The 21,513-nt window shown below is 40.8% G+C and overlaps 1 protein-coding gene across 5 annotated transcripts in view; it reads left to right on the top strand.

The window, feature by feature from the left end:
* Positions 1 to 21,513, top strand: part of LOC121167684 (core-binding factor subunit beta) — a 46,485-nt gene that overhangs the window by 7,434 nt on the left and 17,538 nt on the right. For 4 of the 5 annotated variants that reach the window (XM_040997236.1, XM_040997235.1, XM_040997233.1 and 1 more), the window contains one exon: positions 18,531 to 18,647. The exons of the other annotated variant lie outside the window; for it this stretch is intronic. In XM_040997236.1, coding sequence (XP_040853170.1) covers positions 18,531 to 18,647 — 117 coding nt within the window. The remainder of the gene's footprint in view (positions 1 to 18,530; positions 18,648 to 21,513) is intronic. 5 annotated transcript variants of the gene reach the window in all.

Below are 21,513 nucleotides of genomic sequence, written 5' to 3'. Positions count from 1 at the left end.
CTCTTCCTTTTTGATGTTCTCTTTCTTAAAGCCATTAGGTTTTGTTCTGTTCCCACAGGACTAGGACTAGAGGAAAGGAAAGTTGAAGGGGATTCTCAGCTGTTATTTACCCTTGCTGCTTCTACTGGATTCAGCATCAGTGTCATCTTCTGTATTTTCTCAGCCTGGTTGCCTGCTGATGCAGGTTCATTCTTTTCCCATTCATATACAGCTCTCAGACAACTTCCTTAGAGGCTAAGATTTTGGAGTTAGTTGTAATTGAGTGAAGTCCTTCATTTATTATGATGTAACTGAGCAACTCATTTAACCAGGGTGTTACAAAATTGTAATAGCTGTGATAAGAAGGAAAAGTGGAGTGAAAAAAAAAGGGATCATTGAGCAGGAATGTTTATCACTCTCAGTAAGCCAGACTGGGTAAAGAGCTGACTTCAAAGAGGTTAGGAAATTATGAGTATGAGGGGAAGGATGTTCCAGAACAAGCACAGCCACTGTAAAGGCCCTGTGTTGGAAGCATATCCTTTAGGGTTGTTTAGTCGTGAGCCAGGGCACTGTGGCTGGAGTAGACTGAGAAGGAAGAGGGTCGGTGATGGTGACAGGAGGATAAGAGGGAGCAGGCTGGTTTGTGTGACCAGAGTGAGCCATTGGAAAGACATGGACTTTTATGCTGAGTAAAATGGAAAGTGGCTTCAGGTTTTGGGGGCAGATGAATGCAGATAGGATCCCTGTAACTGGTGGATTGATAATAGGCCAGAGTGGACAACAGAGAAGCCAGGAGACCCAGATTGGCTATTGCAATAATCTTGGTAAGAAACTAGGATGTTAACTGTGGAGGGTAGTGAAAAGTAGTCATTGAGTCTGGATGTAGTTTGAGATAGAGACAGTAAGATTTACTTATGGGTTGGATGTGATGTATAAGAAACAGGATTTAAGAGTGACTTCCAACTTTGTGGCTAGAGCAATTAGGAGTATGGGATTGCCATAATCTGAAATGCAAGACTACAGAGTAAGGAGCAGGTTAGGTTGGCATAAGGCATGTTAGTTTTGGGGAGTTTTTTTTTTTTTTAACTGCAGCTCTTGCTTCATTCCCAAATGACCTTTTAGTTCCTTAGTTATGACAGTGTTTTGGTATGTGACCCTTCATCTGTTTATCTCAACTAAATAAATGGCATTTTTAATAACTCCATGTAATTGAAATGAGTTTATGTACAACAATATCCACTCACTTTAATTGTATAAGTAGAATTTGAACACATAGACTCCCAAGTAAACATCACCATTATCAAGATAATGTTTCAGTCACCCCCAGAAGCTCCTTTGTACCCATTCATTGGAATCTGAGTGGTTGGCAGGTTGGCTCATGGTCTTGGAGGCTGTGGTTAAGCTGTTGGCTGAAGCTGGCAGTCCCCAAGGGTTTCACTTAAGCTACAGGAATCACTTCTGAGCTCACTCACTCCTGGGACTGACTGGTAGGCAGCTTCAGTTCCTAGGTGTGTTCCTTGTACGGGGAGAAGAATAATGAAGTCCCTGACTTTTATGGCCTGTTCGCCAAGTCACTTTAAAAATACAAATGCTATTCGTTAGAAACTAGTCACTGAGTCTAGCCCACACACAATGGGAGGGGCTTTGTGCATGGGTTTAAATTCCAGAAGACTGGGATCATTGGAGCCTTATTGGAGACTAGCTGTAATAATGTTCACTTAAACAGTGAATTTGGAAAAACTCAGAATGTGAACAGAGACAAAACAAAATGGTTTGATTTGAAATGTAATTTTTTATTATTATTATTAATTACATTGCATTATGTGACACAGTTTCATAGGCTCTGGGATTCTGCCAACCCCTCCCCATAACTTTCCCTCAAGGTTGGATTCCTCCGACTTGTTGCAGTATTACAGTTCAAATTCAGTCAAGATTCTTTCATTGCAAGCATATACCAAGCATAGAATCCAGCATTTTATTGTCCAGATAAATTCAACGGTTTCTTGGGGAGACCATCTCTGGTCTGAAGGTAGAGCTGGCAGAATATCATCCCAATCAATTAAAAGCCCCAACATAACATCAACAATTCACAACATTATGGAATTAATCGACATGATATTGAGTAACCAATATGTTAAAAAAAATGCAAGTTCTGAACCATATCCTGTGACTACTTCATTGACATGAAATGTAATTTTATGATTGAAGAAAATGAGCTCATTGAGGGGCATCTCTACTTTTTTGCTTATGTGGTTGTAGAAGTATTTTTAAATGAAGAGTATTCAGTAGGGAAAGATGGATGATTGACTATATAAGTATTTTAAGATAAGATCAGATGGGGCCCGGCAGGTAAAGTTCTCCTTGCCTTGAACATGCCAGGATCCCATATGGTCACTGGTTGTAATCCCAGCGGCCCTGCTTCCCATGCAGCTCCCTGCGTGTGACCTGGGAAAGCAGTCGAGGGCAGCCCTTCACCCACGTGGGAGACCCAGAAGAAGCTCCTGGCTCCTGACTTCAGATTGGTTCAGTTCCAGCCATTGCGGCCACTTGGGGAGTAAACCATCAGATGAAAGATGTTCCTTCCTGTCTTTCCTCCTCTCTGTGTATCTGACTTTGTGATAAAAATAAATACATCTTTTTTAAGAAAATAAGATCAGAGCACAAAATTTTATAATTTTATTAAGGATTAATCTCTTATTTTACTTACTTGAGAAGAGGAAAGAAATGGAGAGATCATCTGTCTGCTAGTTCACTCCCCAAGTGGCTGCAGTGGCCAAGATTGTGCCAGATCCTGGAGCCAGGATCTAGGAACTTCTCCGGAATCTCACGTTTTGTGCCCAAGCTGTTAGGCTATCTTCCCCTGCTTCCGTGGGTGCTTTAATAGAGAGCTGGATCAGAAGGGGGGACAGCTGGGGCTCAAACCAGTCTCATATGGAATGCTGATGTTGTGGTGTCTTGACCCCACAGTGCTGGCTCCCAGTTTTTATCATTTGTCTTTCAGAAACTTGTTGCACCAAAATCTCTAATGCTATCTATATTTGTTCTTTAAAAATCTCTCATATTTCAAAAGAATATAGTGAAGTAGAAAGAGCTGTAGGTTAGAGTCAAAAGACACAATCATAAATGTTTTCTTCATCTGTAATTTGAAATGTGAATGTTTTTCCTATTTATTTCATGTAAGAACTAAAGGAGCTATTAGAATATGTGAGAACGCCTTGAAAATTGTAAACCCCTATCCAGAGTTCTGCTGGTTGGTGGGTCTGTGGTGTCAGATTGTAGCCAACTGAGTCAGTGAATGTTAGAGCTCCAGCACTCTGCTTCAGGTAGCTGTGCACTGTGGGAACACCACGTCTTTCTCAAGTGATCCATCTTGGTGTGTTAATAAATGTTGGCAGCCAAAGTGCTCTTAATTCTTTAAACTGTTTTCCTCTAATTTAGCTGTCAAAAGACAAGGAAAATGCAGCTGATCACTCTTAATTCCTATGATCTTTCCTCTTAGGACCTATTTCCAATTATTTTTAATTTTAAATGAATGCAAATGATTATGGTTGACCATAAATTATTAGTCTTGAGTGGTTAGATTAATGCTTTCTTCCATGCATTCTGTGTTTCATAAAACTTCAGTGGGGTTTTGAATTAATGAATGTGTACACTTTGTGAAAATAAAGATAATAAAAATTATAAAAAAACATTTTATAAACTGAAACATGAACATTAGTGCTATTGTTTGTTGACCACTTTTTCTGTGGTAACTGGATATACTGTCTACTTTTACAACATTGGTTTTAGAAAAAGAGGATAGCTTTTTTTTGTTAATTCCAGCTTATACCTTTTGGGTTTATCTCACAGTTATGTAGTACTAATAACAGATATTGAAAATAGTTATAATGTATATATTGTTAGAATAGGCATTCTTTTTTTTTTAAAGATTTATTTTTATTATATTTTCATTGGAAAGGCGGATATACAGAGAGGAGAGACAGAGAGGAAGATCTTCCGTCCGATGATTCACTCCCCAAGTGAGTGCAACGGGCCGATACTATGCCGATCCGAAGCCAGGAGCCTCTTCTGGGTCTCCCACGTGGGTGCAGGTTCCCAAAGCTTTGGGCGGTCCTCGACTGCTTTCCCAGGCCACAAGCAGGGAGCTGGAAGGGAAGCGGGGCTGCCGGGATTAGAACCGGTGCCCATATGGGATCCCGGGTGTGCAAGGCGAGAACCTTTAACCACTTGCGCCACCGCGCCGGGCCCAGAATAGGCATTCTTAAAAATTTTGGTAGTAGTGCTGTTTTTCATTTTCTGAGTGTTTTATCGTTAAAACAAAATTTGAAGGTTTTATGTATATATTTGAAACATAGTGACGAAGCGGGAGGAAAAGAAAGAGATCTTCATCCACTGGTTGACTCCCAAATGGCCACAACAGTCAGACCTGGGACAGGCTGAATGCAGGAGCCAGGGATTCTGTCAGGGTGCATGGGTGCAGGGACCCAGGTACTTGAGTCTTCTGCTTTTCAAGGTGTGGAAGCAGGATTGGAAGCAGAGCAGTTGGGGCTCCAGCTGGCACTGATGTGGGAATGAGGGTATGCCTGCCTCTCAAGCAGTGGTTGAATCCACACAGACCCCAACACAAAAATCTTTACTAATTTTCATGAGCATAAAATAATAAAACAAAGTTTAACAGCATTTCATTTAATGAATAAAGACAGAATCTTATTTTAAATGGCCTTCCCAAAGATCTGTGGCTCTGTTTTTATTGGAGTTTTGCTTTCTTGCCTGCAGAATCTTTGTCCCAAAATAAATATTGTGTCTGTTTATATACCATCCACAATTTGGCAGGATTTACAGGGCTCCTTGATGTTAGCTTTGAGAAATCCCTTTTCAAGCTCAACAAGTTCCTTCTCCTTTTTAGATAGCTCAGTCATTCCAAGTAAAAGATATCTTTGGTAAGGTTTTGGAATGTGGTTTTTCCCCCTAGAGAAATTCATGCAGCTCTAAAACTGCAACTAGATTTTTAGTATTTTCATCATCTAGATTTCAAGTAGTTTGCTTCAACTAAAATATGAAGTTAATTTTGCATCGTTTATTTCCTGAGAATTCACAGCATTGAAATAAGTAATTGGTTTTTTAAAATACCTTTGGAGGAGCAGATATTTACCCTCATGATTGAGATATTCATGCCTCGTATTAGAATTCATACGGGTTCCATGGCCAGCTCTGACCCTGACTCCAGTCTCCTGCTGACACACGCCTTGGAAGGCAGTGGGAACAGCTCGGGACTGGGCTTCTGCACTTAGGTGGGAGAAATGGCTTGTGTTCTTGGCTCCCACCTTTGACCCCACAGTTGTCGACAGGATTTGGAAATTGAACCAAGCAGAAGGGAATTGTCTGCCTTCCTCCCTGCCTCCCTTCTTCTCCCTACTTCACCCTTTTCTCAAACGAAATTTTAAAAGTGTGTGTTAAGTATACGGTAATATAATACTGGTAACTGTATCGTAAAATTTAGAACCAAAAGTGTGAGCTGTTTAAAGAAAAGATTTTACTAACAATTATTTAGAAAGGAAATTGACTTTCTGAAAATTTTATAAGTTTATTTTTTACTTATTTGAGGGATAGAGGCAGATAGAGGGAAGGGGAAAGCTGCTGTCCATCCCTCAAATGCCTACAACAGGCAGAGCTGGGCCAGGCTGATGCTTGGAGCCTGAAACCGCATCTAGTTCTCCCACAAGCTTAGCAGGGCCCCGAGTACTTGAGTCATCATTGCTTGCTGCCTCCTGCTGTGTATGTGGCTATAAGGAAGCTGGAAACGGAGGCGGAACTTGATCTGACATGAGATGCAGGTATCTCAGATGACAGGTAACCTCACTGTGCTACAGCACCTTCCGAGACAGTGTTTTAAAATCAGTGTGTCATGGAGCCAAGCAGGTGGGATAGGGTTTTAAGGTGCTGTTTATGACACCAGTGGTCTGTATACAAGTCCTCATTCAAGCCCTGGCTGCTCTGCTTCCATTCCAGCTTCCTGCTAATGTTCCTGGGAAAGCAACTGATAATGACTCCATGTGGGCCACCAGAACTAACTGTTGTGGCCACTGGGGAGTGAATCAATGATGGAAGACCTTCTCTTCCCCTCTACTCTTTTTTTTTTTTCTGTCACTGTACCTTTCAAATCAATATTTTAAAGATAAAATAATATGTCATAGCATCTTCCCAATAGTTAAATGAATTTGCACAGATGGTAAACATATCTGAAGTATGTGATGATTTTTTAGTCTCAGTATAACTTTTCATCATGATCTTTGCTAGATTATATATGCCTATTTAGAGCTAGGGCAAAGTTAATATGTTTCAGAGGAACATGCTTAACTCCTTTCCCCCCTTGGTTCTATTTCTGTCACAGTAGTAATAATTCAAACACTATAAGGATAAAGACTATTGAAATACTATCAACTGAAGTAATTGCTTTCTGAGTAGGACTACTATATGCTAGTGTTACTGATTTTCATATCTTGTAGTTTTTTCCAAAGATTTATTTGATATGTAGATTTGCAGAGAGAGATCTTCCATCTGCTAATAGACCTCTTCCCCACCGAAATGGCCACAGTAACCAGAGCTGAGCTGATCCAAAGCTAGGAGCCTAGAGCCTCCTCCAGCTCTCCCACTTGGATGCAGGGGCCTGAAGACCTGAACCATCCTGCACTGCCTTCCAGGGCCATAAGCAAGGAGCTTGATTGGAAGTGGAGTAGCCGGGACACAGCCAGTGCTTAGAGGTGGGGAGTTAGCCAGTTGAGCTATTGCATCAGGCCCACTCAACGTTAAATTTTAAAAATATTTTCAAAAACGATAGAGCCAGCTTTGCCAAATTATTAGCAGAAAACAAATAATTATACACAGTTTCCCGGCAATCTGGTTATAATCACAAGTATTATTCACTCTTGTTAGGAAAACAATTCATGAAAAGTTAAAGGTTAAAAATAAAAATGAAGGAAGGATAAAGGTTGCTTTTCAATCATCAAAATTAATAAAATGGCCATACTAAATTATTAGTGGATACTCAAAATTAACTTCATGCAAGGCTTGGGAAGGTTGTAAGTGGGGTTTGTGGCATCTTACACAATAGTTATTGGCAACATAGTAACATACTGAAAAACATAGGCTTGGAGCTAAGCAAAGACCAAGTTCCGGAAGTTGGCACTCCCTAGGAGGCAGATTACTGAGCCTCTGGCCTCAACTACAAAATTACAGATCACGAGGGGAATCTGATCTGTCTCTTGTGTCTCTCTGCTTTTCAAATACAATAATAAAAAGAAAAAGTTAGGGCCTGGAGCAGTAGCCTAGTGGCTAAAGTCCTCGCCTTGTATGCTCTGGGACTGCATATGGGTGCCAGTTCATGTCCTGGCGGCCCTGCTTCCCATCCAGCTGCTTGCGTGTGGCCTGGGAAAGCAGTCAAGTAGCCAAAGCCTTGGGACCCTGCACCCTCATGGGAGACCTGGAAGAAGCTCCTGGCTTTGGATTGGCTCAGCTTTGGCTGTTGTGGCTGCTTGGGAGTGAATCATTGGACAGAATATCTTCCTCTCTGTCTCTTCTTCTGTATATTTCCTTCTGTGTATCTGACTTTGCAATAAAAATAAAGTAAATCTTTAAAAAAAATTAAAGGGAACTATTTTGAAGAGGAGTTAGTTGCTGCTTTAAACCAAGTGAGTTCAAAATAAAGGCATGGAAGTGGAGAGAATCAAAACTAGCATTTGCACTCTCAGCAGTGTAGAATGACAGTGTGATGGCTTGTGGTGTTTAGACTACTAATGTCCCGTTACCTTTTTTTCTGCTATGAGAAAGCCAGAAAGTATTTTACATCCATCCTTCATGAAGCAGAATTTTATGTAAGAAAATGAATCACATTGCAAAGTTTTGGTGTGACTGAAAATGTTTTCTATTTACCAAATCTATGCACATCTCTAGTATGTGTATAATTTGTGCGTCAGCATCTTCTTTTGTGGCCCACAGAAGGCAGGCCCCTTCCAGGTGGTGGACCAAGAATGTCTCCAGGTGGAGCATTCTTTTGAACTGTAAAAAATTCAGCTCACAACATGCGGTATTTACTTTGTGGGGACCTATGTAGTACCATACAATGAAACCAGTATCCTGTTTCAGTGTACTGCTGCCCAACAATACTGACCCCTCCCTCCTTGTCATAGGTGTAAGTCAGAGCAGTCCCCTCTACTGGCTGGGCCCAGCATTGGAGAGCCCAGTGAGGGCATTCTCCCCTGCTTAAAGGAGTTTTAGTGCTGATGCTCCTCAGGGTGCCTGTCTCCTGTGCCTAATAACAGATTGGCCTCTGCACCCAGGGCACTGCTGCCATATATTCATCTGCTGTGATGGGTCTCATTGTTTAAAAAAAAAAATCATTTATTTTTATTGGAAAGGCAGATAGAAATACAGAGAGAAGGAGATACAGAGAGGAAGATCTGTTCACTGGTTCACTTCCCAAGTGGCTACAATGGCTGGAGCTGAGCCGATCCGATCCAGAGCCAGGAGCCAGGAGCTTCCTCCAGGTCTCTCACGTGGGTGTAGGGGTCCAAGGCTTTGGCCTGTCTTCAGCTGCTTTCCCAGGCCACGGCAGGGAGCTGGATGGGGAAGTGGAGCAGCCTGGACATAAAGTATCCGTTGGGATCCCAGTAGATGCAAGGTGAGGGCTTTTAGGCTACCATACTGGGCCTTTTTTTTTTTTTTTTTAAGATGCATTATTCATTTGAAAAGCAAAGTGACACAAGAAGATACAGATCTTCCATCTGCTGGTTTCCTCTCCCACATGACCACAACAGTTTAGGCTGGACCAGGCCAAAGCCAAGAACCTGGAACTCCATCCAGGTCTCTCACGTGGGTGGCAGAAGCTCAAGTACTTGGGCCATCCACTGCTTTTCCAAGCATGTTAGCAGGCAGCTGGATGAGAAAAAGAGCAGCTGCGACTCAGGACTCGAACCAGTTCTCTGATATAGCCTGCTGGCTTACAAGTGACTGCTTAACCCATTGTGCCATAATTGTGGCTCCTGTTCTTTAATTTTCTTTCCCTGTTTTATTTTGTGGTCTCATTTTGTGGATGACAGTTGCCTTTTTTTTTTTTTTAAGTGTGAAATTTAAGTTGTTTGACTCGTATGTTTACATATATTTTTAGGGAAATTTAGCCTAGTGGGCATTTAACCTAGTAAGGTACTCGTGTCCCAGTGCCTGGGTTTATCTTCCTGACTCCAGCTTGCTGCCCGTGCACACTCTTGAGACATGTTGATGGCTCAAGTAACTGGGTTTCTGCCATTCAAGTTAGAGATCTGGATTGTTTTTGCTAATTCCTGGCTTCATTCCAGCCCAACACTACCCGCTGCGAGCATTTGGGGAGTGAACCAGTGATGGAAATTCTGCCTCTCAAACTTTTAAAATTAAAAAATTCCTTAACATCTTTATTCCACTGTCATGGTTTATCCAATGTTTTGCTTTGTCTAGAGTTTGAAGTTGGAAATTATTTTCAGTAAAAAGACATTACTGTCTTTCAGTGTTTCTGTTGAGAATCTGGAAAATTTTTTTTTAAGATTTGTTTTATTTTAATTGGAAAGCTAGTTAAAATAATTTTTTTTTTATCCAAAGGCAGGAGCCAGGAGCTTCCTCCAGGTCTCCCACTGGGGTGCAGGGTCCGAAGGCTTTGGGCTGTCCTCAGCTGCTTTCCCAGGCCCCAAACAGAGAGATGGATGGAAAGTGGAGCAGCTGGGACATGACCTGGTGCCCATATGGAATCCCAACACTTGCAGGGGAAGCATTAGCTATTTGAGTGATTGCACGGGCCCTATTCAGTTTCTTGTTTACGCCAAGTTTCTGTACTTCTGTAAAGTCATTTTTGTTACCATATTTTGGTCCTGATATTACTAAAATGTGTTTTAGTTTTTACTTGGGTCCACATTGATTTTTGGTCCTGGATCTTCTGTGGCCCTTTTAAGTGTGGCAACTTATGTCCTTTATAAACTTTTTTGTACTACTTTTATTTTATACACACACACACAGAATTTACTTTTCTATTTCTGGAACATGTAATAATTGGATATTGAACCTCAGGAATAATGTGATTAGTTATCTTATTATTTATCTCTGTCTTTTTGTTTAACCTTCCTGAAGATTTCCTGTTTTATCCTCAAAGCCTTTTATTGAGTTTAGTTTCTATTATATATAGTTTCCTAGAGCTCTTTTATTCTTGAAATGTTTCAGTTTTTACTGGTTGTTGTTGGCCATTTGGATCATGAACTAGTGCATGGAGGAACTTTTCTTTCTCCTCTTTGTTCTGTAAAATCTGCCTTTCAAATAAAAATAAATAAATGTTTAAAAAATTTTAAGTGCTTTCTTCTTTTTTGATAGATTCCTTTTTTGGATATAGGAAATAGTCTTTTTACCAGAATATAACTGGTAGGTTTTTAACCCCGTAACAAAGCATCAGAAAAAAACAGGGCCACTACAAGGGAGTAGTAAGTCAGCATTTATCGTAGCTCAGCTATTTAGGAAAAGAAAAATAAAACCAAACTAAGTAATTATGTAGAGAGCATATCAGCAATATTAATACATTCTTATGCATTTGCAGAAAAGACCTTGTTTATTTTTTTACAAAAAATTTATCACATTCATTTAATGTGGAATTAAATGTACCCACGTGTACATGGTCTGCTAATTTCCATGTATGTGCCCTAGTTTTTCCGTTTTGTGATTTTTTTAAACTGTAAGAAGCAGAGGGGTACAGTGCATAAAGCTGTTATAGAAGAAGCTATTTTTATACTTGCATGCAATGTAGTTATGATTCAGAGGCAGACAAGATTGAATGACTGTAGTGATTATCTGGCAGTGCAGCAGCTGACTGTGCATTTACACACAGGGAAGAGCATGTGGCTAACAGCGCATGAGTCAGAACCCAGTGCCTTCCAAAAGAATCGGTTAAATAGACTTCAGAAATGATCACAGCCAAGTGGCAGGGTCCGTATTTTTTCAGTGGAATTTCTTGTTTTTGTAGGTGCCCATAGCATCCCAGTATTACTACTTGTTGGCTGATTCATTGGTCTGTGAGTAGGAATGATTGTTCATTGTCAGGGAAAAAAATGGCTCTTTTCCTTGGAAAAATTGCTATGTAAAACAGTGGTGGTCAAGTGGGTTTAAATAATCAATGTTTTTGTGACACTGTTTCAAGAATTTTTATTAACACTAGCTTGTCAAGTTTTTACTGTTTCTGTCAGGGTATTATTTAGCTTTGATTTTTTTAATGTTAGGAACCTGAAGCTTGTAAGCCAAGTAAATAAAAGTAAGTAAGCTAAATGACTAAATTGACTTGGACACAATGCATAGAGCTAAAATTTATCTGATACCAAAGCACTTTTCTATTTTTACTTGTCCCATGCTGTATTGGTTAAGCATACCAGTGGTTTTTTTTGTTTTGTTTTGTTTAATTATGTATGACTGGACCTGTTTATGAATCATTATGAAGGTACCATGGGTATTAACTTTGAGATCACAAGTACATTTTCAAAATTTTCGATAAATGTTGTTTAGTGGATGAATCCATGATACATCTGCTGTGGCCACAACGGCTGGAGTTGCGATGATCTGAAGCCAGGAGACAGGAGCCTCCTCCGGGTCTCCCACATGGGCTCTGGGTCCCCAGGCTTTGGGCTGTCCTCGACTGCCTTCCCAGGCCACAAACAGGGAGCTGGATAGGAAGCGGGGTCTCCAGGATTAAAATTGGTGCCCATATGGGATCCCAGTGCGTTCAAGGCAACGACTTTAGCTGCTGGACTACAGTGCCACACTGGGCCTTGTACCTTCAATTTCTGTCTCTCAGCTTGATACCCAGAAAATAGGAACTCTGGTTTTCGCTAAAGTATATTATTAGGGTGCTAGTGCCTTTGCAGAATAGGCTAAGCCTCTGCCTGTCTACCAACATCCCTTATGGGTCCCAGTTCATGTCCTGGCTGCTCCACTGCTGATCCAGCTTCCTACTTGTGGCCTGGGAAAGCACTGGAGGATGACTTAGGTTTTTGTGCCCCTATACTTATGTGGGAGACCCTGAGAAGGCTCCTGGCTTTGGACCAGCCCAGCTCTGTCTCTCCTCTGTAAATCTACCTTTCAAATAGAAATAAGGGTTTGTTTTTTTGTTTGTTTGTTTTGGCAATGTATAGTATAATAGAGGAAAAAACAGATGAAGTTATTACTGCTTATTCCAAACTTAGATGTTCTTAGAAGGGTAACCTCCAGACCCTCAAAAAAAAAAAAACTGTTTGCACAAGGTAATAGATAAGAAGTTTCCTAGGTTCTCATATCCTTCCTCTGGCACTTAAATTTTAGAACACAGAGCTACTGGTTTTTAGCTACTTAAGAAGTTCAGACTACTCTTCCAGCTGTGTAGTATTCATAATCTCAAGTTCTGCTGGAAAGACTTGATTAACACTGAGGGAAGGGGAAGCATGGTGTTAACTACCTTAGTTCAGTCCATTTGCTTTTCATGCCCCTTTGAGAATCTAATGAAAGCAGTGGGCTTCCTTAGGAAAATGCATATGACCTCAAATGTACAACATAATTACATGTCATTTTGGCAATTTCTGGTCTTGAAACTTTATGTATAAGACCCTGAATCCCTGCAGGACCTCTGAATTCCAGTCTGAACACCCTTGCTGTAAGTAATTAAGCTATGCTAAAGGATCGGTGGTGATCTCAGTATCCCATAGGATACTAAGATATGTCATGCTGACAGCAAGAAGCGGATTTTCTTGGGGGACCTCTAACCTGTGCTTTAGCTGCTAGTCTCTTCATGTTTGTGTCTTACCTCACTTGCTGTTTATAGGCTACTCTGTCAGCACCACCTTAAAGTTGAACTTCCTTCCTCCAGGTTCTTCTTGGATCTCTCTCTTCTACCTACTTCTTGGGGATAAAATCTTTGTATTCCTCCAAATTTAGTGCAGTGTTGCTAATGGCTGCCAGATTGGTAGCATCAGCCTGTGTATGTTCTCAGAATGCTGGATTCCCATATGCATGTACCTACTTTAAATCTCCATTTGGGTAGCCCATAGTTGCCACTTATGTAACAAATAAAAACTGTGCAAAACAGTTTTTTTTGACAGCTTTATTGAGAAAAGAATTTACATGCCATCAAATTACCCTGAAAGGGCACAATTAAGTGCTTTTCAATATACTCAGAATTGTGGCAATTCTCATTACTTTGTAATTAAAAGTATTTTTGTCCCTCCAAAAAAAAAAAATTCCATATCTATTAGCAGATACTATTTCCCTTCCCCTCAATCTGAGATTCTGTAGAATTGCTTACTCTTGCCATTTCACTTAGTAGCTGACCTTTTCTGACTTATTTTTCTTGTTTAATTTTTCACTTTATTTTAGCCAAAAGGCTAGGAAGTAGTCTTTTAAAATTCCTTATAATAAGTTTATTCTTGATGATGTTTGCATAGTTAAGGATGAATGCCCATGTGGACCACTCTTTAGGGTGGGGAGGCCAAGGAAAAGGGGGAAAGTGGATGAGACAACTGTTTTCAGTCTCATTTTTCTTCCTATACCTAGGGAAAATGGGGAGAGGAGAGGGCCACTCCCAGCAGTCCAACTGCATCACTGCTTGAGTAATGGTCCCCGATGTAGAGCTTGTTCTGAGGGTACTGCTAACATAGTTCATAGTTGTAAGATGCTGTTGATTTTATTGCTCCAAGGGTTAGGGAATACTTCCAAGGTCCACTGGCTGACACAGTCTACCTTAGAGTCTCCACTTACCCAGATACTTGCTGTCAAAGCTTGGCTGGGAGAACTGTCCAATTTGTTCTGCCCTACATTGTACTAGACGTCCTCTGCAGGTCTTGGGAACTAGTTCTCATATCCCCCCATGTGCATCTGGGCATACTGTCCATTGCACAGCTTCAACAACTAAGGAGACCTTGTGTCTGACATATGCCCTCCATGGTCAGACCATAGGTCCTAAAATTTTCCCTATAGATGGAGTTCCCACATCTGTTCCCCCAAGGCGACTATGATGGCACACTGGTATAATTAACACAAATTTGGCACTAACCATGCCCAGGATGCCCGCCAGCTATTAGCTTTTTTTCTTCCAGCAGTGTAACACTTGTCTAGGTACAATCAACCTGGGCAGTTGCTTACAGTTGGGGTTCTGATTTTTTTAGTTTTATGTTTTCAGGGTTCATCTGTGTTATAGGATGCATCAATATTTCATTTACTTTTATGATCAAATAAATTTGTTGAATAGACAGTACTTCAATTGATTATATAAACATGTTTTGCCAATGCCCTTTTGAAAAGAAAAAAGTGTGAGCCTGTAGTCACTTTTAATCTTCTGGGATATCTCAAACTCATTGTGATATTGGCTTTTGGAAAGGTAAGTTTTTGTTGTTTTTATGTCTGGTTACATCTGTGCATTCATTTTAAAGGCTTTGTAACCTTTAAAATAAAATATTTCATTGTTTTAGGCCAGTGAGTTTATTCATAGGTCATACTCTAATAAATTTTCTTTTCAAAGTTTGAAATAAGGCATCATTTTCAATGAAAAATGTGTTTGTATTTAAATGACATTATTGAATTACAGTACAAAATGCCAAACTGTTAAGCAACAGAATTTTATTTTCTTCATACTTTGAGGTTTGGTATTCATGAATGCATGAAAGCATCAAGCGTTTGCTTTGAAGATCTATGCATAAAGCTGTATTTATTTGAATATGGACATCTAAATAAATCACTGGGATCATCTAAATATTTCTAATGATGATTTCAGACATTAGTCTTGATTAAGTCCTGGAGCCATTTTTTGAAGCTGTTTAGGAATTTCCCAGAACAGATCAGTGGCTTTCTTTGTCAAGAGGGAACATTTATAAAGAAGTAATAAATGGGCTTTTAAAAAAATTTAGTACTTTCAGAGGGAAAATATTTTCTCTGTAGACATTAATATGAACGAGCTAAGAGATTATAGAATCTTTAGTTCTAAATGATAGAAGGCACTAATGAAGAACATGAAAATTGGTGTGTAGCTGACCTTTCTCTGCTCTTGGATGAAGAGTGTGAGCCTCATTATTAATGTAAATTTAGACTAATGAGGTGCACTAGTAGGTGAAATGCTCCAGTCCTCAAATGTGCTGGCCCTCTCTCAGTGGGAAGAGATAGGTGGAAATCTTTGCCAGTGATGCAGTGCACGAAGGAGTGTTGATGGGAAGTGTAGAGTACTGGTTAGGTTCTGTGAGGTGCTGAGCATGAAGCTGTCGTGGTCGCTTGTTTGAGTAGATGCACAGTGGTGGAGTTTTCAATTTACGATGTGGAAAGAAATGAGCACTTATCAGAACAGAAGGAAATGTGTGGTTAAACGGTTTCAGCTCTCATTGCAGACTATTTCCTTGGTCCAAATGAGAGGAGAAATGGAGCCTTAGTGTTTTAGGTCCGTTCCCCTCCCCCCCCCACCACCGAGTATAAGAAGAAATTTTCTCAGTATGGTTTTTTTGAAGCTCTTAACGAACATAATTGTGTTTAGTAGTGAAACGGGTGGTATAAATATGTGCTAGGAAGGCATTATTCCTATGGGTTTTATAAAACATTCTTGGGAGTCATTTTTCTAGCAAGTTTATAATTCTCAACAATCATTTATTCCACATCTCTGACAAAAGGATTGAAGACACTTTGTTGAAGAAACTCAAATTGAGTAAGCCACAAAATGAGGCTTTCTGCTTTTCCCTTAAAATGAGAAACTGACTTACTGATTTTACATAATTATATAGATAATAAGAACCTTTTTTCCACTCACAAAGTACTGGAATTATCCAAAGAACGTGTATTTGTTGTACATAAGTGGAAACCTTCATTTATAGAGATGGATTTGACAGTGGTATTTTGAACACTCATTCATGTCCTGGGTTTTCTGCTTTTTAAAAGTCTTATTCAGAGCACTTGATTAAATCTAATATGCTGATTTTTTTCCTCAGAAACTTTACATGAAGTAGAGAAAATGTAAAATTGTGCTTTTAAAAGTAACTGAGGGGCCTGGAGTGTGTGTAGTGGTTAAAGTCCTTGCCTTGCACACGCCGGGATCCCAGATGGGCGCCGGTTCTAGTCCCGGTGGGCCCGCTTCCCATCCAGCTCCTTGCTTGTGGCCTGGGAAAGCAGTAGAGGATGGCCCAAAGCCTTGGGACCCTGCATCCGTGTGGGAGACCCAGAAGAGCTCCTGGCTCCTGGCTTTGGATTGGCTCAGCTCCGGCCATTGTGGCCGCTTGGGGAGTGAACCATCGAACGGAGGATCTTCCTCTCTGTCTCTTCTCCTTTCTGTATATCTGACTATTCAATAAAAATAAATAAATCTTAAAAAAAAAAAGACCCCCCCCACATTGCAATTTTGGAGAACTTGGGTTCAAGTCCCGTTAGGCTTCCCATTCCAGTGCTTGTGCTAGTGCATGCACTTCTGGGGAGTCAGCAAGTGGGGGAGTCCCTGCCACCTAAGTGGAAGGCTTGGTTTGAGTTCTCATTTCAATCTGTCCTAGCCAGGCATCTGTGGGAGTAGACAAATAGATGAGAGCTCTGTGGGGTGTATGTGTGTGTGTGTGTGCGCACACACGCATGCATGTGTCTACTTCTCAAAAAAAAGGTAAGAAAATTCTGGGGGTATTTTTTGTTGTTGTTATGAGGAAAGTTAATATTATTGTAGAACTAATTGCAAAGAATAAGTATGTCAGTTCTGTTCAAGCGCTAAAGGTTTACCAGATGAACAATATTTTCAGTTTTAGCAGTTTTGACAGTAAATTTATTGATATTTTCTAAAGCTTCAGTGCATAAAATATGTTGAACATAATGTATCAGTGACTTGAGATATTATAGTATGTTAGAATACTAATTTTTACTTATTTATTTATTTATTTAGGAAAGTGGAAAGAGTTCTCCCATCTACTGGTTAACTCCCAAAACTTTACCTGCCTAATTAGAGCCGGGCCAGGGCAGGGACTAGGAACTCAGTCTGGATCTCCCACGTGGATGGCAGGGAGCCGGTACTGAGCTGTTACCTACTGCCTTCAATGGTGCACATTAGCAGGAAGCTGGGAAGGGAGCTAAGGCTTGAGCCCAGGTACTCCGCTCTGAAATGCAGGTGTCCTGAGGAGCATTTTAACTACCAGCCCCCTTCAGGATACTCATTTTAGATTGTTCTGTAATGTATAAGCTGTACAGTTGTTGGATGTGATAAAGTTTGGGTTATTTTCTTTAAAAATATTGTGTAAGAGAAAATTCCATTTATTAGGAATTCATTTTTTATTTTTTGAGAAAGAATTTCATAAAGTTTTTATATCTTCTGAATTTTTTTGAGGACTTATTTTTATTAGAAAGGCAGATTTTCACAGAGAGGAGGAGAGACAAAGATTTCATTTCCCAAAGGCTGCCGCAACTGGCCTCCTAATCATGTGTAAGAGACTCTAAAATTAAATTCTTGAATTAAAATCTGTTTAAACTATAGCAGGAGTACTGATTTAAGTCCTAGTTATTCTGGTTCATGTAGATCCTTGCTAATAGTGTCTATGAAGCCATGAATGATGTCTCTGGTACCTGAATCCTTGCCATCGCGGGCTTCTGGCTTCTGCCTGGACCAGGCCTGGGTGTTGCGGTCATTTAGAAAGTGATCCAGTGGTTGGAGGATCTCTTTGTTCTTTCTGTCGCTTCATCTCTTTGCTGTGCCTTTCAAATATAAATCTTCCATAAGATATATATAGATATATGTTTGATAAAGCTGCTCCCTGCAACACCAGCATCTTTATTTCTGATCCATTTTACTGCACTTGTGCCCGAGAAAAGCAGCAGAAGATGGCTCAAGTTCTTGTGGCAGACGTGGATGAAGCTCCTGGACCCTGGCTTCTGCCTGGCCAGTCCCAACCATTGCAGCCATTGGAGAGTGAACCAGTAGATGCAAGAGTGATCTCTCACTCTTTCTCTCTCTCTGTTTTTCTCTAACTCTACCTTTGAATAAATAAATCTTAAAATATTTATACAGGAATGGGTGTCATGTTGCAGCAGGTTAAACTGTATTTTGGAATCCCAGTTTCATTTCAGATCAGTGCTTGGTTCCAGTGCCTCCCACTTCCCTTCCAGCTTCTTGTTGATGTGTTTTGGGAGGCAGCAGATGGTAACCAGTGATTGGGTTGCCACCAGTGTGGGAGATGCAAATGGAATTCCAGGTTTCTTTGTCCTGGCCCAGCCCTGTCGTGGTCATTTAAGGAGTGAACTAGTAGTAGATGGAATCTCTCTCTGTTTCTTCCTCTTTGTCACTCTGCCTTTCAAGTAAATAAATAGTTTTAAAACAACCTGGCAAAAATAATGACTAGAAATATAATACTAGTGAGCTACATTAACTTCATTTTTTAGAATATGTCAGATGCTGTAGTTTGTACATGTATTTTTCTGTGTTCTTGTTTTTAAGAAAACTCTTAGGATTTTATTTTCTTGTGTGTGGTGGTTTTTCAGTGGTCTTCATCCTTTTTTTTTTTTCTTTCTTTTTTTTTTTTTCTTAGGTCTATCTGAAGGCTCCTATGATTCTGAATGGAGTCTGTGTTATCTGGAAAGGCTGGATTGATCTTCAGAGACTGGATGGTATGGGCTGCCTGGAGTTTGATGAAGAGCGAGCCCAGGTAGGATAACATCAGGCTGTTTCAACCATGGTCCCTTTGCCTTCTGAACTGTCTTCTCTGGGGACCTATTTAACCTGTTTTAAGAGTTAATTATAGGGTCCGGTGCAGTGGCCTAGCGATTCAAGTCCTTACCTTGATTGCGCCCAGATCCCATATGGGTGCCGGTTCTAATTCTGGCATCTCCACCTCCCACCCAGCTCCCTGCTTGTGGCCTGGGAAAGTAGTAGAGGACAGCCCATACTTGGGACCCTGCACCCGTGTGGGAGACCTGGAAGAAGTTCCTGGCTCCTGGCTTCAGACCGGTGCAGCACTGGCTGTTACAGTCATTTGGGGAATGAATCATCAGATGAAAGATCTTCCTCTCTGTCTCTTCTCCTCTCTGTATATCTGACTTTGTAATAAAAATAAATCTTTAAAAAAAATCTGTTAATGAAAGAAAAGTCCATTAATGTTGCTAGATTGTGTTAGTAGCTCACTGACTTCCTTAAGGAATATCAGATGCTGCCGCGTTATATATCCTCGTCATCCTCTGCAGTACTTAGTCACAGTTGAATTTTATATTGATTTGTCAATTTTTATGTTCATTGTCTACCTGTCCTGAGGGAATAAAATCACCATATCTTTTGACATATTGTATTCGTGGCACCTAGCTTAATAAGGGCTGAATACATGTTGGTGGAATATAATGAGATTGTAGGCATTGTGGCACAGTGAATTTACCTGCCTTTTAAGTTGTCTGCATCCCAAGTTGAAGTCCTGGCATCTCCACCTCCAATCCAGCTTCCTAATGCTTCCTGGGTGGCAGCTTGATTTTCTGCCTTTCACGTGGAAGACCCAGATAGAGGTCCCAGCTCCCAGCAACAGCCCTAACTGTTGAAGGAATTTGGGGAGTGAAAGGAAGGAAGGGAGAATTGTGTGTGTGTGTGTGTGTGTGTCTGTCTCTCTCTCTCTTCTCTCTTTCTCTGCCTTTCAAGTAAATGGGATTAATGTTTAAAAGAGAGGGAGAATGCATGCATGGGTCAGAAGGAGCATCATGCCGTCAGCAAATATGTCCAGTCCATCCCTAACTAACTGATAAGAAGCACATAGGAATTGAGAACAGTATTTTTTTTTTGTCGGGACCTTTGACTTGAATCGTAAATTCTGAGAATACAGTAAGTAAATTTATGTTTTATTATTTCCATTTTATATATGCATTTGCTAAGATTTGAAGAAATTAAATAATTTGCCCTACTTCTTAAGAATGGAAATTTTACTTTTCAGTTCTAAATTATAGACATGATATCAGTGAAAATTCTATTATAAAATCCTACTGAGGGAGGATTTTTTTTAATAAAAATGTATTCATCTTTATTTGAAAGTTAGAAGGGGAAACAGATCTTCCTTCTGCTGGTTCACTCCTCAAGTCGTTGCATTGGTCAAAGCTGGGCCAGTCCTAATTCAGAAACTTCTTCCCGGGCCTGGTGTGGTGGCCTGGCGGCTGGGGGCCTCACCTTGAATATGCTGGGATCCCATATGGGTGCCAGTTCTAATCCCAGAGGCTCCACTTCCCATCCAGCTCCCTGCTTGTGGCCTGGGAGGGCAGTTGAGGGCAGCCCAAAGCCTTGGATTCCTGCACCCATGTGGGAGACCTGGAGGAGGTTCCTGGTTCCTGGCTTTGGATCAGCGCAGCACTGGCCATTGTGATCACTTGGGGAGTGAATCATCAGACAGAAGATCTTCCTCTCTGTCTCTCCTCCTCTCTGTATATCTCTGACTTTGCAATAAAAATAAATAAATCTTAAAAAAAAAAACTTCCCCTTGGGTACTAGGACTCGAGCACTGGGCCACATTCCGCTGCTTTCCGAAGCTATTAACAGGTTGCTGGATTGGACCTGAAGCATCTAGGACTTGAACCAGTACCTGTATAGGAATGCCAGTGCCACTGGTAGAGGTTTAACTTGCTATGACAGAATTTGTCATGTGAAATAAGATAGCACACAATCCAGGCCTGTTAGAACAACCATGGATCTTTTCATCTTCCTGCTCTACCATATTCGACATGAGATTCCATCCCTTCCCGGGCAGAAAGAATGGGGAAATGGTTCTTAAACTGACTAGGACTTCAGTGGGCTAGAACTGAGTCATATGGTCAGCCCTTGCTGCAGTGAGTCTCAGAAAGTGAATACTGATGATTTCTGACCTTAGTGTGGAACTTTTAATCTTTTCAAGTATATTATCAGAAATCTTAGCACATTTTCAAAAGTGTGTGCGTGCCTCCTGTGCCAGAGACATCACACCCTGTCATAGCACACATAGATCACTGGGAGCACTGTGGTGGGAACGTGCTTTAGGTGTGCTCTGATGTCTTTGTGGTTGGGGACGCTGCTCATAGAAGCACAAAAAGACCAGGAGAAGTGTAGTAATCTGGGTAAGAGCTCTTAGGGGCTTGAGCTAGGAAAATGTTTCTAGGAGTGAAGGAGAATAAAGATTCTGAAAACGGCCCGGCGGCGTGGCCTAGTGACTAAAGTCCTCGTCTTGAATGCGCTGGGATCCCATATGGGCTCTGGTTCTAATCCCAGCAGCTCCACTTCCCATCCAGCTCCCTGCTTGTGGCCTAGGGAAGCAGTCAAGGACAGCCCATAGCCTTGGGACCCTGCACCTGGGTGGGAGACCTGGAAGAAGTTCCTGGATCCTGGCTTTGGATCGGCATAGCGTTGGCTGTTATGCTCACTTGGAGAGTGAATCATCAGATGGAAGATCTTCCTCTCTGTCTCTCCTCCTCTCTGTCTATCTCTGACTTTGCAATAAAAATAAATAAATCTTAAAAAAAAATTCTAAAACAGGTTGAAAGAGAAATGGAGGTTTATTGCCTGTGGAGATGATG

Source organism: Ochotona curzoniae, unplaced genomic scaffold (assembly GCF_017591425.1).
Source record: "Ochotona curzoniae isolate NIBS_2020 unplaced genomic scaffold, NIBS_Ocur_1.0 patch423, whole genome shotgun sequence".
NCBI lineage: Eukaryota > Metazoa > Chordata > Mammalia > Lagomorpha > Ochotonidae > Ochotona > Ochotona curzoniae.
The sequence above is the reverse complement of the archived record's forward strand: the minus strand, read 5'-3'. Positions and strand labels throughout refer to the sequence as shown.